Source organism: Struthio camelus, chromosome 2, assembly GCF_040807025.1.
Source record: "Struthio camelus isolate bStrCam1 chromosome 2, bStrCam1.hap1, whole genome shotgun sequence".
Taxonomy (NCBI): Eukaryota; Metazoa; Chordata; class Aves; order Struthioniformes; family Struthionidae; genus Struthio; species Struthio camelus.
In genome coordinates this window covers 164,476,229-164,494,370 of record NC_090943.1, presented here as the reverse complement: position 1 = coordinate 164,494,370, position 18,142 = coordinate 164,476,229, and the positions used below count along the sequence as shown (strand labels likewise).

At 42.5% G+C, this 18,142-nt stretch overlaps 1 protein-coding gene across 2 annotated transcripts in view; it reads right to left on the bottom strand.

Annotated features, from left to right (window-relative positions):
• Nucleotides 1-3,041: 3,041 nt before the first annotated feature.
• CCN4 (cellular communication network factor 4) overlaps nucleotides 3,042-18,142 on the bottom strand; it is a 38,860-nt gene continuing 23,759 nt past the window's right edge. Inside the window, exons 2-5 of one of the 2 annotated variants that reach the window (XM_009669474.2) lie at nucleotides 12,768-13,047; nucleotides 7,180-7,437; nucleotides 5,634-5,827; nucleotides 3,042-5,074 (exon numbers count right to left, since the gene is read on the bottom strand). In XM_009669474.2, coding sequence (XP_009667769.1) covers nucleotides 4,775-5,074; nucleotides 5,634-5,827; nucleotides 7,180-7,437; nucleotides 12,768-13,047 — 1,032 coding nt within the window. In that variant the 3' untranslated portion in view covers nucleotides 3,042-4,774. The remainder of the gene's footprint in view (nucleotides 5,075-5,633; nucleotides 5,828-7,179; nucleotides 7,438-12,767; nucleotides 13,048-18,142) is intronic. The other variant, XM_068933365.1, reaches the window with a different exon arrangement.

The window sequence follows — 18,142 nt, the reverse complement described above, 5'->3', positions numbered from 1 at the left end:
AGAGGACTTCTCCCCAGTCAAGCAAAAACATACAGAAGGCGGCTTAGGGTAAGGTGCTTTCTTGCCTAATGACCTCAGTAGCCATAGGCAAGCCCACCACAGCCCAGTCAGTGCGCTGGACAGGATGCCACTGGAGGTGTTTAAGCGGCCACTGAGATAGGTAACCTACTTCAGGCTGAAAGGCAAATCTGTTTTTTGGAGAGCTGTGAAAAATTTCAATACAAACGATGATCACTTATCTTTTCCAGAATCCAATGGTGGAATCTTTACTGGAGTTTGCTCTAAAGACACGTAAGTGGTGAGGTATGAAGAAATGCCTCTTTAACTTAAATGCTTTTCCTCTCATCTTTAATAACCTTATTTGGACAATTTCTGTCCGTATGGCAGCTGCAAACAGGTCATTCATGCAAACGCTCAGGAGAGATAACAAAGAAGACATACTCATGGTGGTTGAACAAGACACGTGACTTTATTCTGAGAGTCTAGGCTAGCTAGCTCAAGTGCAGTGGGAGTGCTGGGGAAAAAAAAAACAAAAAAACTAGAGCCCCAATCACACCAGCAAACAAGGAGATGGGAGCTGGGCAACACCTGGGTTTCCCAAGCTGCCTGAGTATTCACACTAAAGGAAATGCTCCCAGGGCATCCTTTGTTTCCACATTAACGCCTCTTTATTTTTATCTTTATGTGCCTTTCAGTCCAGAGCTTTTTCACACATTACAAACTGCCACTTGGACATTGGCCAGGTGAGGAGATTGGAAGAGGAAGAAGAAATTGTCAATGGTAAACATATTTTATCTATTTTTGCTTGCCTAAGCTCCTAATGAGGTGTCAGTTATAGATTCATTGGCCATTAACCATTTATAGTGGTATTAAATATCAATAAACTCCAACAGCAGCGAACCACCTATGAAACCTCACTATGATGCTGTGCAAACAAGAAATTTCTATTACACAGTTTGTGTAACTCATCTTACCAATTGCCAAACCAGCCCCTTTTGCCCGTAAATTTTTCATATATTTTACTATATTAAATTTACAAAAATAGCTCTAAAAGACTATTTAAATAGCAAAGTCACAGTTTGAAAACTTATGCGTATGGATGAAGATACATTTGTCGTTAATGAGAACGCTCTCTCCCCATCAGTTTAATGAGCTGCTGGTCTTAAAAATCCTCCAGAAAACTGGGAGAAAAAAATCACAGGGATTTAATTTACAAGAAGATATAGTGTTTCTAAATGTTGCAGTCTTCCCAGTGTTTTACACATATGCAGCACAATCTTAGCAAGTCAAAAATAAAGCAACTGCACTACACCCTGTTTCCAGCTGCATGCACATTGAATTGGTGTTTTCAGTTTCAGTCAATGCTCAGCGCAAGGGTATCTTTAAAGTTGTATGCTTATTCCTTATCATCTTGCAATGAATATAAGTCCTGCTTTCCGGACCTCCAAAACAAGGTTGCTTGAGCCATCATGCTGGCTGAGGTAAGGTCTGCCCTGAAGTCTTGCCACTAGTATCAGCATAAGCTGACTCTCAAAATCCCATCCTCCATGCTCGTCCTAGCCTACAAGGCCAATGGGATTATTGGGGTGAGCAGGACTTGGGTCAAACTGTCTAAGCTTAGCACGGCTTGCAAAATTACCACTCCCCGTCCTTTCTCTCCTTCCTTGGACTGTTGCACCAAAGAAGTCTCGCAGCAACTCAGAGCCTGGTGTCTCCTCAATGGTATTGTTGTTACTTTCTTGTATGATGATAGCACTTTCATGTCCCAGCAGAGACCTGAGCCCATTGTACAAGGCACTGTACAAATGTACAGTGAACATCGGTTCCTGCTGGAGGAGTCTGCACTCTAAAGAGAGCCAATAAACAGTAGGGCATTGTCCTAGCTCCGTTAATGAAGAAATGAGGAAAAGTGAAGCAAAGGGCTGGATCCACTAAAGTATCTGAGGATCTAGCATCTCAGTGAATTTAAATGTCACCTGATGTCCATTACCCACAAAAGTGCTTTTTGTAAGGATGCATGAATTGCCCAAGCTCACAAGATTTGAATCTAAAGATTAGTTCATTGTCTTAGTCTTGAGGGTAATTTTCTTGTAAGCATTCATTAAAATATAGGATCTCTAATACACCACAAACCGTAAGCCAAGTTCGCTGGCTACAAGTATTAGTCTTGCCCACTCAATGCCACTGGAAAGATAAGTAGTTCCACAAGCAGCAGAGCTAATGGTGCTTGATTTCCTGTAGATTTGTGTCTAATGTCCCTACAAACTCCTCTACAACTGTGATAACTGCTATCCCTATTCTAGTGACCCATCCCTGACCTTCCGTGATACCTTCTTCTCTCCGTGGCTGCTTTTTTTCCCACTGGCATATCTGTTCAAAATCCATTAATGCTGCCATTGTGGTTGGGCCACACTGCAGATGTGCTGGCTGGCTGGAAGATGTGTTTGTGCTTGACAGAGGCAAGGCTCTGGGCCCCACCTCTGTCCTGCCATTTTATTTTTTTCATTATTATTTGTTAATGTGTCAAGAATCGTAGCGCTTCTTAGTTCTTTACTTGTCTGCTTGCTTTCTCTGAACTCTCCCACAAGGGACTGATAGACAAGCAAAAGGACGGCATGACTGCATATGCCTGTTCCCTTAGGAAACCAAGGTAGAAGCAGAATCATCTCGTGCACATGGGGAGGTGGGGGAATCTGCAGTTTCTAGGCATTTCACCAACATGCACTGGAGCTGCTGGTCATTCATTAGCTTACAATAGCTTCTTTTATCTCTCAATGAAAGCTGTGTGCTTCAGCCACAGCAGCGTTTGATTACGGTGCTTACAGTGTCAGCTAATTGAAAAGTTAGGCAAACATATTAAATGCCACAGTTTTGGTTATGTCCTTTGAGCCTGTTTTCTTGTTTCCCTGTGTGTACACGTAAGAGAGAGAAAGAGTGATTGTACATATAAATATGCACACTACATATACATTCTGTTTCATGTGTCACAGACTGCACCATAGGAATAAATATATGTAAATATACACCTGTATATTCACAGATATGTTCACATATACTTTTATTCATATATATCTGTACACACACACACATACACATATATATGTACATACATATATATATATGTACTTCACCTACTCCCAGGAAGCATTAATTTATCATAGCAAGAAAGATTTGTCTCCTGGGAGCAAAAACAGCTTCCTCTGGGTTATCAGGATGAAGAAAGACAACTTGCCGACTGGAACGAAAGCAAAGTAAGAGACTGATTTAAGGCACCACCGGGGAGCTTGTAAGAAAACACTGTAGTTCCCTCTGCAGATATCAGGCAAAAACGCATTTCTATCACTCAGCTTTCCCAAATGGAGCAGCAGCAAATGTGCCAGGGTGCAGGAGGGCTGTAGTAGCAACTCACTGGAGAATAACTGGCTCCAACATGCTTCAGTGATGAGAAATGTATTGCCTGGAATAGTAAGGACAGGCTTTTTCTTCTCTTATCTGGCATTTGCTTGCAAAATCACTTCAATAAAAAATGTTTACATTGGTTTTGACTGTAAACCATTGCAAATGATGCACCGAAGGCTGTGCCGAGGGCTGTCCTCACCTTTCATACCCACTCGTCCACAGAGCTGATGGGAAGCGTAAGGCCTGCTTTCTCATTTGCTTTTCCTCTACTCTGGCCGTGCAAAACACAGGTAAATGCCACTGGCAAGGTATAGATGAGGAGCATCTACAAGGTGTAGATGGGGCAAGGTGTAGATGGGGAGCAGGACCTGCCTGGTGATAACACCACGGGGAGGAGGAGGTGGAGTGCAGATACTGACCATATTATCTCTAGATGAAGAAAGAAGCGCATGCATTATCGCCCCTCATCTCTTATCTGACTTGTTACATTTCCTCTTCCAGATCTGCAAAACCAACTTACGAACAATAAGTAAGCCATGGACAACAAAACCTATCCTGAAGATCTATCCTTGCCTCTGGGGAGGTTAATTTGGATCCAGTGAGTTCAAGCTGTTCAGGATTAGAGCTGATAGAGAACCCACGAAAATGTCCTTGGCAGAAGATGCTACAAGAGGTTGATGTAAGCCTAAGATGTAGCGGACACAGAGGATATTTGACCCAGTGGGTACGGTAAGAGGGGGACTCCTTGCATAAATATGCCGTGATAAATCCTCTTCTTCTCAGGTTCTTCCCCATGCACTGTGCCCTGAGGTGGGATCTGGCTGATAATAACAGCATGGGGCATTTCTAGGACGGATCTCAGTGAGATGGAGATCAGACGGTCACCAATATGAAAAACTAAACTTTAATATTGACAATAATACACCCTCACACCCATACACACGCATATAAGTCTGTGCTCGTCATCTAACTTAGATCGCATTATTCAAGAGATGACAGTAAAGATGCCTGAAGCCTATATATCCTCACGGCTACACTACTGACAGCCATGCTTTTGCTATCATAACAGCTTATTATTCTTTTCTTTGGACAATTAAACTACTGGCCTAATGTCAGTCCCAACAGGACTGTCATTGAAATCCTGGAATCTGTGCATAGAGGAATTCCCGGCTGCCAGTAGTGGATGGAGGTCTGCTTACAGTTGAAACCTTGCTTGTTCAAGGCTTCTCCAAGAACAGTGTGGCAAAGTAAAAAGTTTTAAATTCCTAACTCAGGAAAAAATAAATTGAACATTGGCATTGGATGAAAGATTCTCCTTTTATTCTAAAACCTCTGTAAAATCAGAGCAATGGGTCAATTCCAGCATTCAGCCAATTTAATTAGCGATTTCGGAGTAATCGTGGTAATGAGCCAAGTCGGCAAAGATGTCATTGGGGTTCTTGCAGTTCAGATTGCAAAAACAAGCATTTATCCACATGATTTTCCAGGAAAACTCAGTTCCATCTGGGCACTCGAACTTCACTTCAATAGTCTTGGATTTGTAGGGTGTGCAGCACCTGTTGTCCGTGCAGACGCCACAATATTTGGGTCTGTATGAACTTTTGCTCACGCAGCCTGAGATAGTGTAGTTCATTGGTTCAGTGGCTCTGTAGACAGCCAAGCACTTCTTCCCAGGCTAAATTAGAGAAGAACAGAAAAAGAGACAGATTAGCGTTCATTGCTTCGTGCTCACACAGGCAGAACGTGCAAACCTCCCTTCCCAACATTTAAAGGGCCTGAAGTTATTAGAAAGCATTTTACAGTTTTTGAGCTAGACGGTGTGACTTACTTGCTTAGAGATATGAACCCAGTAGCTGCAAGTAGGATACCTGCAAAATACAGTTTATAGACACGACCGGCACTGCATCATTTCTTTTTTGCTAGCTGAGGCACAGGTCTGTCTGATCTAGCAGAGGACTACACATCTGTTTACACACAGAGGACTTGGCCTCCTTTTACTTGTAAGGAAATTTGGCTAAAATTAAAGTTCTCAAAGGAAAGTTTTCATACTGGCACATGGAAGCCAAGGAAGAAGATATTTTGACCTCTCTGCAACAGTGTGCTGATATCTTTTTGCTAATGACCTCCGGGTTCAGAAGTGCAACTTTCAGAGGCCTGAATGCTGAGAAACAAGGATTGGCCCGTGTCCCAGGCCAGCTCAAGGACTGAGGGATGCACAGAGAAACGATTCTCACCTTAATGTGCTTGGTTATATCCACCTCGCAGGGTCGCATGTTACACAGGCGGCTTTCCTTCAGGAGCCGGCACTGGTCGTTGTCGTTAGAAATCCTTGTGGAGATCCCCAGCCCGCAAGTCTTCGAGCAGGGGCTCCAGGGTGAGGTGTGAACGATGCAGTTTTTCTGCCATGATTCGTCCTCGCCTTCGTATGCTAGAGACCAGATTAGCAGGACGTTATCCAGCCAGACAAATTTCCATATAAAAGCCAATGCCCAAGGCCTATGACAAATTCAGGCCGCCAGCCCAAATAATTAGATCACAGTGCAGAAGCTCTGCATTCCTGCGACCCTACTCGCTTTGCTGCCTCCTCTTCCCACCCCATTTGCCGCTGGCCTCCTTGTGCCAGCCCCTCCAGTGCTGCGAGTGCTCAGGGCTGGGACTCATTTCTTTTTTTCTCTTTATAACGTAGCACAAAGGGGTCGTCTTCTGAAGCCTCCAGGTGCTGCCACAGTGCAAACATTTCATTACAAAAGCCTGTGCCAGTCAATGTTAAAAAAAAGAGATGAGACCTGATCTCATCGTGAAGGTTCAGTTCTCTGCCTATTCAGTTGATTCCCTCACAGTTCAAAGCTACCAAGGACATAAGAAAGAGCTAAACTCTGGTCTTTTTAACTCACAAAGTGGAGACGGAGGCCCTTGTTTTGTATGACAAAAGTACAGCCTGAGGACGGGGTAACAAATCCTACTACCAAGGAACCAGAATTGCAGTTCCCTGGTATACTACAAGCATCTTCTGTCTCCTTAAGCTCTGCTTCTGCAGGGATTTTCTGTGAAGTGGGGCTAACGTCACTACTTTGCCTCACAGGGTGTTATAAGGATAAATTCATGACATGGCAAGGTGAACACATTTCAAGGTTTTGGGACCATGCTTGTGGCAAGTAGTACCACTCCTGCTGTGCTTTAGCAGAGGGCTGTACGATCCAACACTGTGAGCGTGGGGATGGGGGAAGAAGATGCCTTATGTGATAGCTGAAGTAGATTGTTCAGCCATTACATCAGTCTCGTTGAACAGAAATGCTAAAAAGCTACACTCACACAAGGACTTATTACATTAATTATGAAATTGGTGGTGATTCTTCCACTACAATAATCGTTTCCAAGCTGCATCTGAATTTGGGGCTCCTGGGGCTTTAAGTCATAAAGTAAAGCAATACAGCCCAGCCATAAGGTCTCAGTTCCAAACCAGACTCGGCCCATTTTGTTTTCCAGAGGGCCCAGACTGAGAAAAATGGTGAAGTAAGAAAGAATTATGACATCTTTCACGTGTAGATGTGTGTTGTAGAGCGAGCTTTATTACGCAAGGGTCTTTGATGAATCTCATGTTTCTGCTAAGGAGTTCAAGCACATCCCTGGTGTCTGCATGTCCCGCTCTGCGCTACGTGCTGTACAGGAGTTTCTGCACCTGATTCACATAAAGACTAGATGCGTGCCAGGTCTGACAGTAGGGGTTGATACTTTGGTCTCTGGACGATGAAGGAGAGGCCCACGACATTCCCACCATACCTGCAGAAGCAACGTGGCGTGGAGATGTCTTCCTGATTTTCTTGGAGTCATCGCAAATCCACTGCTCGCAGCACTTTCCTGCTATCTTAATTAGTTTTGGGTTCGGGCACCAGACCAGGGGAGGGCGTGAGTTTGTGCACATGGGAATGCAGCCCACAGCCCCGTTAATGCACGTGCAGTTGTATTTGCAGTTGGGCTGAAACGTGTCCCCGTTGTTATACCTGACTCCATTGAGGACGCATCCGACACCGACAATCTCTGAAAGGAAAGAAAAAGAGAGAAAGACACAGGGACCCCCATTAAAATCATGCTACTAACGAACAGCATCGATGAGTTTCTTTATCAAGCTGCTTGATGGGCTAATAGAGCTCACATGGAGACATGGCAGCATTGTTTCACCATGGCGTGATGTATTCAGCATCACGCTAAGCCAAGTGGTCACACCAGCTAGGGAAATGTTTTTAATTTGAATCACAGAAAAATTAATCTTTAATACTTGATGGGAAAAAAAAAAGTTAGAAAATGAAACAAATTTTACATACAAACTCTCACTTAACAGAAAATCATGGCGTGCTGGAGAATGTTATTTGCAGTAGGAACAATACAAGTAATTAAAACAAACACTCAGTGACGTCTGAGATTTTCTGTGACATCTCAGGGAACTACATGGAGTTGCAAATATGGCACAAGCCCTGCAGGACACCTGTACCCTTCTGAAGCAGCAGTAGCAAGAGACCAAGGCAGCAGAGAGCAGAGATGGCACTAGATGATTATACTTAGGCAACTAGATCCCAGCCAGTTTATCACAGAAAACTCTTGTTAGAAAATGAACTAATATACTTTATTACATGAAAATTATTATTTGCAGTATATTTTTAAATAAAACCATGAAAGATCAAGCTTTTTTATTGCCCAAAACAGAAATTGCACTGATCCGGGAAACAGGATACAAGTTTTACAAAGTAGCAACTTTTTTGTTTTTTTGTTTTGAAGTTATAGGCAGTTACTTGAAATCAATGACAGAAATCTTCCAATCGAAATTTCAAGCTTCAATTTCTTACTTGGTCACATGGAGGCAGTGCATACACACTGATTCAGTCTCTCAAGCTCTAAGTTCGCTCAGAAGTGGCGCGATAGCGTAGTGTTCACGGCTAGCACAAACTGAAATGCTGGATTATAATTCTGAAAAAGTTTCTTATTTTTTGGATGGGCTGAATGAAACCATCAAACCCAAATGCCTTCCTCCCCTCAAAATGAGGTGTTTTGGAATCTGAAGTACAGATTCAGATCACTTGTTCATGCTCATCTCTGATTTTGAAAATGCTTCAGTCCTTGTATTTGACAGACATCACTCAATGCTGGAGCTGGAGCAGAGAATTCAGTTAAGCTTGTGAGTGTGTTGCACTGAATACGACAGTTCAAGGAAATTGCAATATTTCCCATTCTTTGCTACAAGTTCACCCCACTGCTAACTCAGCTTCCTGCAGGCCTTGTATATCGAGCGGTTCATCTTGAGAAAATCTCGAAACATAGACCAAGGTGCTGTTCAAGGCCATAACGCTGATCGACACTGAGTTTGCATTTACCTTCACTGATTTGGGAGCACATCCCAGCTCCTGATTCCAGGCGTGCACACGGCTTCCTCCCTGCCTGGAAGTGTATTTGGCACCCTGCTGTCTCTGCTGCAGTGCAGAGGAAATCCAGAAACACAGGGAGAAAATAGGGAAGCCCATCAACCTTCTATCTGATGTTTGCAGTGCAGGTCCTAGGACATACTTCAGCAGATCAGTCCAGATACAGCCTGAATTTTCCACAGTTTCATGCTGCACGCTTTAATAATACCAACTCCTAGCTCCTTCAGGATCCTTATTTTTCATAAATTATATTGCTTCGAAAGTTGTGCATGCATTGCATTCCCTATTTTTTGGCATCTAGTTAATTTTTGGCCTGTAGCTGGAAAGTAAATTCTCCACAGCAATTACAGTCCCCTACACCCAGCACTGCAGTCCTGCCTTGAATCACCCTGCAGTCAGAGCAATAGCGTGTGTATTCAGAGTGGAATGATTCAGCCTATATATGGCCCAGTTCATGAGAAAGAGCAAGTCAGCAAATCCTGTCGTTTGCATCCACCTGCTTGACGAAAGTAAGGGAAAGACTACAGCTTTCTTTGCTAACCAGAGATAAGCCACCTAACCGTGAAAGGACCTACTTCCAATGAGCCTTAGCTATGCACGCCACAATATACACCCTCACCAAATACCCTCAAATGTCACGTGACAGGGAATATGCTGTCGTGACAGAAGGGACCCGAAAGGTGCATTGGATTGGGAATTCTTCTAGGCCTCGTTGGGGAAACTGGGGATCAGTCCTCCTACATCACAGTGCTGGCTGCAGCAGGCGTATTGAATGCCCGTGATGTATGTAAAAACTGTAAATAAAAAATCCAAGTAAGAAGACAATCAAAAAAAAAAAAAAAAAAAGAGAGACATAATATGAAAGCATTTTAAAAAGCCTAGAAAGGCTGAGGAAGCTTTGCAACAACATCCAGCTTGTTTTCTTACCCAGAGCACGGTCAGCTGTAACCGTGTCACTCTTACAGATGCTTATCTAACTCATTCTTACAGACCTCCCATGGTGGCTCCACTCATAGCCCAGACAAGCTATTTGAAAGCTCTCACATCCTCTTTGCTTGATCTTGGATCTTTTCTAATCTTGAAAAATGCTTTTTAAGTTCAAGGCTCCTTGCCCTATCTACCACAAACACGGAGAATGGTATCCGTCGTCTCTGAGGAAATTTCTTTGCATTTTAAAATTTATATAGGTTCCTTCGTGGTCTTCTCTGAATTCCCTTCCATCTTTCTTTGTTGAAGCAACTCGCGTTCTTTTAGAATTTCTTCATCAGTCATGCTTCTGTGATCTTTGATCATTTTCATTACTCTCCTCCACTCTCCACACTTCAGTCCCATCTTTCTTACAGCGTAGTACCTGAACTAGACCCTCCCCTCCCACTGAGTCTCCTATGAAGTGGAGCAGGAAGATTTCTTTCTGCATTTGGTGGGCAACTGTTCCATTTACTCCTGCTAGTACAAGGTATATTTTTTTTTACAACAGCAGGAAACTGCTGACTCCTGTTTAGCCTGTGAGCTGCTCCCCCACTCCCAGATTTATTTATAAGTTACTGTTTCTGAACCAGTTATTCCCATTCTGTATTTATGTGAGTTTATTATTTCTGATTAATATAGCACCGTGCACTTCTCTGTTGAATTTCATCCTTTTCCTCCCAACCATCACTCTCATTTGCAAAGCACAATCTGACTTTTAATCCTATCCTCCAGCACATTTGCAATGCCTATCCTTTTAAAGTTTATGGATATCTAAGAAATGAAATTACTGTTCTGCCAACCAGATTGGCAATGCTTTCATTAACAATGCAGACCCACAAACAACATCTGCCAAACCTCTGTTGATCCATCCTCCATCTTGGAAGTACCCACAAACAACATCTGCCAAACCTCTGTTGATCCATCCTCCATCTTGGAAGTGAAATATTAATAAATATGCTCAGATGTTGCTATTACACTAGTTTTGCACCCACCCTTAGAAAATTTTATCAAGACCACATTTTCCGACATTCGTTGCCAAAAAAAAAAGGGGATGAAATATAAAAAAGTGGAAGATTTCACTAAAAAGTTAATATATACGACACCCAGTCTTCTGCCCCGACCAAAAGGCCCTCTGTCTTGTCATAGAAGGAAATTAGATGGATTTAGCATCTCCTTTTTATCTCCCACATTCTTATAATTAGTTTTTTTACTTTTTTATATTTTTTTTCTGGAAATTGAAAATGAATAGGTAACTCGTTATTCTCCAGCTTTTCTTTCTTCTTTTCTACCACCTCCACTCTCTAGCTATATCTATCATCTTCCATAATTTCTCAAAGATCTAACAGGTAGGAGTACATAAAGATGATTATGTAAGACAGTTAATAGAAATATCAACTCAAGCTGATCTAAAAATGTCTACAAGTTCTCTAATGTCTTCTCTGTTCTGGAGTGAGATTTCACCCCACTCTGGTGCTTGTTGCTATTTCTATGTTATGTTCACTGTGCATTCTACTTGCAGTTGAACTTTTTTTTAATAAAAAAAGGAAGGAGGAAGAAAAGCATTATGCATCTCAAAATTTTCAGAATTGCCTCTCAATTGCTTCCTTTCTCTCCTCTTTAGCATATAATCACTTTCCTTGGTTGTTGTCTTTCTGCTAATGTATTATAGAAAGACTTCTGGAGGTTTCCAATAGCTCTGTGCGTTGTCCTTTCTAGTTTTGCACATACTTTCTGTTGTTGCTATTTTATATGTATTGCACAGAAATCTAGTCAGACTGCACTTCTTGCATTTTTTTTTGTATATGTGTCCAAGCTAATATAAAGTTAATTTCTTACTACACTTTCCATCCTTCTTCTGCTGAAGAACAACACCCCTTAGTATCATTTATTTGAGGAACTGCTAGTTGCCCTAAACTTTTTTACTCCTCAGACTAGTCCCTTATGAAATTTTTTCTACCGATTTTCTAAGTTTTTTGAAGCCCACTATTTTTATTTTACAGTCTTCTCTCCTTTTTATGGGTTGGTTATTCTACCATTTCAAAGTCAACTCTCCTTGTGGATTCCTTCCAGCTTCACATTTTCAATTAGTACCAAACTCCAGACTACATTCCAGTCTAGAAGACCCTCCCCATTAATTACTTTTTCCTGTTTATGACTCTAAAACCATAACTCATAAATTCCAAGAACTTACTAAACAGTCTATGTCCTTTCTGATGAGCTCTCTCTGTAACAGCCCTTGTATTCCTTTCCCTTTCAGTCGTCCCCAGAGGCTCTCAACAGGTCTAATTCCCTCTCGTTCTAGACCATGGAACACGTGAATACATACATCCCTGGCACACCAAACAATACCTCATTTCCTTTTGTTCTTACTGTTCTTCTTGAATAAAAACATTCCAGTCACATGAATTATCGCATTGAGTGTTTGTTATAGCAGGTAGGAAGAAATCCCTCTGTTTGATGATAGCCAGTCTGACTGAAGCTGTTACAAGATTAAGGCTGGGACCTGAACTAGTTAGTGGGAAACGTGGCTAGCAGATGATTCATCTTCCGATTCTTTTGACAGGATGCCAAATTCTCTTCTTCCTTGGGATCCACTATTGGGAATAAGCCAAAAGTCATTCCTTAATGGCATGTTTTTTGGCAGACATCCATATTACTTGCCTTTAAAACCAACTGCGTGCCTATCCTTCCTTCATCCCCAGCCCACCACAGAACCTCCTCCTGCTACGGGGAACACAGAATGATCTCCTTGCAAATCTGCTGGTTCCCTTTTACTCTTGGCTGCAGCTAACTCAAACAGCAAGAATTTAGAGATCGTCTCTGATCCAGCCAACTATCCCGACTATAAGAAAGTGGAAGAGAATGAATGGAAAAGCTGAAGTATTTAGTCATGTATTTAATGAGATATATTTCAGCAGTGCTCAGCCCGAGGGGAGCTCCCAGTGCTGTGTATATCTAAGTCAAAAATATATGTACATCACTTACGTGCACATACTCCTATTTCGTACCTAGGTCTGTCTCCACTGTAGTCACAGTACAGGCCTCTGTGAAAATCACAGGTATCGGCCTCAGTGCAACTTTCTCCGCGCTGCTTGGCACAGGTCTTGCAGCAATCGCAGCCGTCTGTGACCAGGCTGACTCCTACCGGGCACCGAGGTGGGGACTTTGGACACTCGCACGGCCACTTGCAGTACTGAGTCCGCGTGTAGGCCTCTGTCACGGCAGGGACGGTAGGGGTCATGTTGGTGGAGGTCTGGGCAATGGCCTACGAACAAAGAAACAAAGCTTGGAACCTGTTCCAGAGAAAAGGGGGGTCTTTGAACTCTGCGGTGGTCGGGTCTCAAGAAACTGCAAGGAAACCAAAGGACAAGCGTCAAAGAGCAATGGGAAGGGAGCAGTCACTGTTCTCTTGTAAACACCCTCTGTAATCAGCCAAGGGCAAACACTCTGCAGCTTGGACTAGTGTCCAAACTGCACAGCCACAGTCTGCTGGTGCTCAGCCTCTCCCAGACCTGACTCCCTCTCCTCCCTAAACAAAGATCTCTCTCCACGCAGCAACACGAGTGCATGGGCCAAGACCCCTCTGATATGACAGCACCATCTGATGTATCTCCTGCTAGTGCCACCCTGTGGTGTTTGGCTCTGGTGGAGGATTGTGCCACCCCCAAGCTGCTGTGCCTGTTGGCTAAGGGATGTCTTTAGGGTCTCTTCTCCTCCCAAAGGCTTCGCCAGCACTCTGTAGCTAGCCCTTCAAGTTACAGAACAAGATAAGGGTCATGTGCAGTATTGCAGCACGCAAGCATATGAGATGTGCCCTGTTTGGCTTCCTCCTCAGGCTTATCCACATTTGTGTGGGTCTTGCACCCAAAACTTGGGATCCTGTAAATCCTGAGGAGACAGGGAGAGGCCTGTGAGCGCACTGCCCCTCACAGACACCCAGGCATGAACATCTGTGTTACCGGGATGATCTGAAACCCACAGGCTTAGCACTCCGTCATGGACCTCCTGAGGATGACTTGGCTTTTTCCTCTCTTCTAATAATACCACTAATACCACAACAACTGTCTTCCTGCAATATCCAAGCTCTTTTACTTGGATAGAGACTAGGTTAGAAAAAGGAAAAAGTAACCTGAGAATCCAAAATCTGGCTAGCTGGCTGTAAATGTTTTAATGTGCAATTTCACTCACTTCTGTTTGAAAAATGTTTTGTTTCTCTCCAATCCTATAATGCAGAACACAAAAAACTCAGCTTCCTGATAGGTCCCCAGTCCTAGATAATGCAGCTATACTCTGGCTATAACATCGAAAACAAACATCTCCCTGTCATGTGTTTCCTCTCAGCATTATGTGATAAACATCCTTATTCTTTCTGTGCAGTGTCCAGACTGCCACGTACAGCAGAGATGCTATCTGTGAATCTTAAAACAGTCACGAGGCATTTAGGTCTGTACATTGCCTGGTGATGGGTTCTTCCAGGTCTCACAGTGCTGTTCCCATATTACCTTGGCTCACACAATCAGACGATTGGGATATTTCTACAGTGATTTTCTGCCTACAACTTTTGTCATATTCTTTTGTCCTAGGTGGAGTCACTGTGAGAGCTAGCAGTTTGATGAGTATAAATGAAACTTCATAGTATTAGAGTTTCTCTCATTAGTAGTGCACAAATATTTGCTAGCATGGTGAGCAAGGAGGGAAAAGTTTTATAGGGAAGATACTGACAAGTTTCCATTTCCCATATCTGTTTTCTTGGCAAATAAGAGAGGAAACAAAACTGCAAGTCAGTGCAATATCCGAGAACTGTTATTGTAAATAGAGCTAGAAAAATTATTTCATGTTAGGCAGTGATGCTGCTCCAGTATACACCTTCAAGCCACTGTTACTGAGATTTATGAAGGGCTGGGATACCCTCACTCGTAGAAAGTCAGAGACTAAACCAATAGAGAGCAGAGGTTCATTACCTTCTGCACTCATCCAGTCCCTGCAGAGCAAGATCTGGGTGACTTCAAGCAGCATCAGCCACGCTTGTGCTGCAGGTAGGGTGCAAATCAGTCCAGTGACAAAGCAAAGATCTGCCTTTGCTACCAGGATCACTGTACAGAAAACCTGAGCTGCCCATGTGTGTCAAGCAGGGCCTACTAGCTCAGGCACACAGACAACACTATCAGGAGTATCAGCAGTATCTAGAAGATGACACTGCCTGGGCACACGCAGTCCAGAGTCCCCTTCCAGTGACAGGATGCGCTGATTGCAAAAAATGAGTGCACACCTGCAAAATGTACACAACAAGGAAAGTCAGGGTCTAAGAGGCTACTGAGGCAATCCCATTCGTTCCCTGCCACCTTGTGCTGTGCTATATCTCCCCTAGTATTTTATCCTCCTTGCAGTTTCAGATGCTTCAAAGCAAAAAGCTTTCCAGAACCACAGAGAAAGTGCCTCCACCGAAGGCACCACTGGGAACTGCACCCCCGAGAACTGCCATCCCACAGCCCATGAGCTGCCCTTTTACCGTCTTCTACAGCTTCCTTGTTAACAGTCTTAAGTTTAATTAAAACATATTTCTAAACCTACCACTACAGTATTTGAATATGATTTCAAGTATCTTAGTAATTAGTTACCCTTTATTTGGAAAACTAAATTGTTAACACATTGCTAATCACTGTCAAATGCGCAGTATGTTTTCTCTGGGCATAATTCCCAGTTTCATTAAGGATTCTTTACATAGAGTTGGCCTTAAAGTTGTCTAAAAATCACATTTAAACTTATATTTAAACTAAAACATACCATTATAATTTACTCCCACTTTAAGTCTCCTTGATGGTGCCAAAGTTGTTAAAAGAGGAACATTTAGATAATGAAAAACCCAGGCTCTTTAATGGGAGCATTTTTCGTTCCACTCCCAACAATTCGAGCAGATGCAACGATCTGTCACTTGAAAAGAGAGGCCCCTTCAAACGCAATAAACCTATTTACTTTGCTGATGATCGTTTAAAAAAGTGCTTAATAATCCAATCCAGATATACAGACAGAACTCATGCAGCTATTTAAAGAGCCCATTACCATGGCCCAACCCTATGAGTAAATCTCTTCACAGTTCCTTATTTCTATTCTCAACACAAGCAGGCAAACATGCTGCCTGGAACTGAAAAGCTTCCACCCTCTGTAGATATGAAACTACCTGTGAATCAACACACGTAGCAAAGAGGAAACCAATATGCCCTGCAAGTCCTATGGTTTTAGATCACCAGGCTGCTGACAAATTGGTGCACATGTATACCCATGTCCTCCTCAGTGAAGTGTTTGTAGCCCACACTACCTAGTGAGGATCATGCAGTGGTCCTACCATAACTTTACTGCACATGCAGGTGATAGTACCCATGGTATCTGGGGCTACCTTTGGCCTTTGAAGCATGTTTGCTCTGGTACTCAGAAATTACAGAGGCTTAAGAGGCCCCTATTTTGCCAAAACTGTTCTGTGTCTGGAAGTGGTGACTCTGCCTACTGGGAGCAGTTATTGCTGCCCAGGCCACCCTCATTTTAGGGGGCCTTACCAATGGGGGAGGTGGACAACCACTTACATGAACCAGAAAAGCAGTATCAGGACATAGCCCCTGCTGCTCATTGAGAGTCAGATCCTCAGTGAGAAAACACTGCAAGGTTTGCCATTGTCTTCCACATTAAAAGACGGCCTATTAACTCCCGTCATGCAACCTCAGATATTCGTATGAGCAGGACCGAGGCTGAATTGTTGTAAAGGATTTGGTAGCTGGGGGCCGTTCCGTTGCTTGTGTTAGGCAGGAGTTCAGAATAAATTATTTAACAGTCCTTGCTCTAGGTCTAAAGCCTGAGCTGATCAAGGAAGCTTCAGGATCTCTATAGTGACGGTAGGTAGCTGTTGTGGACCTTGAACGTGGTGGCTGAAATGTCAAGTGATGTTAACTGTAAGAAGGACACTTAGTGTGGGTTACATGTGCATCTTCACAATAATCAGTGTGGACAGGTATTGAAATATTATGACTCCCTTATTTTACAAACAGAGGTGACATGGAAAGATGGAAGCAGCATCCTGTCCTAGGCTCCATCACCCTCAGACCTTCTTTGGAAACTGTTATCCACTAAGCACCAGAACAAGTACAAAAGCTATGCCTCTTCCTCACCCTGCTCCTTTCCCCTGACAAGGCACTCTGAGCTTTGCAGTGGGAGAAACAGTTCTGCAGATTTATAAAATTCCTGGCGTTTCCTCTTCTGGGGTCAACTGTCATCATTGGCATATCCAAACCCCCCCCAGAAAAATCCTTCAGACAGAATACTCCAATATTCCAGACCATTCTGAAATATGGATATCCTCCTATTAATACTTACCACAGTTAAAACACCATGAGCAATAATACTTTATAAATAACACATCATAAACAACTCCTTCCACAGATGCTATCATGAAAAAAAAATCACACCATAATGGCTATCATTCATGGCAATCCTTAATTTATACATACATACATACATACATACATATATATATATATAAGAACAAAACTCCTTTTAAGTTAGGATTCCAGGAATCATGTCTTTAGGGTCAATATAATGTATAAGAGAACAATGATTCTGTAAGAAATTTGTAATGAGAGTGAGGAGAAACTTAAAACCAATCACCACAGTGATGGGGATTTGCCTAGTTTATTTTAAAATGTGAGAAAGATAAAAGAATATGTCTGCTAGGAAATTAATTGTTTCAGGTACCAGTAAGCAACTTGTTTTTTATAATTATTGTATAATTTTTTATTGTATAATTATTGTATAATAATTGTATAATTATTCTTCACACTCAGAATCTACAAATTTGCTGTCTTGAATGCCAAGGAAAAAACATTCCCCTGCAAGTTATTTATGAGCTCTAATACCGCTTCTTTTGGAGATACAAACCAATCTCACCAAACCAAGGTGAGACCTTTTGTGCCCTGCCACGGCTACTAACTCTCTACTATAAAGTCACTCACGGCTCATGCTTGGCAAGCACCAAAAGGCCTTTCTTTTTACACCTGCAGAGAGTAACATTTTGCAGGCAAAATATTATTGCAGGCAACAATTTCCAGCTAATGTATGTGTTCACATTCCAGAGGAGAGAAGGAGAAACAGTAAATGACAGCCTGACACGGCCACAGCCTCAATATTAACAAGAGGTATAAGTTTTAATACGCAAGGCTTAAAAATATAAAATGAATGGCAGCATTTCAGCAGCATTTTCTACCTACTGGCAAAGCATATTCCCAGTTTGCTGGAAAATACTATAATTGCAGTTGTTTTAGTTTTGAGACCTTGAGACAGCAAGTTACAGTGTTGAAATTAGTGTATACAGTCCA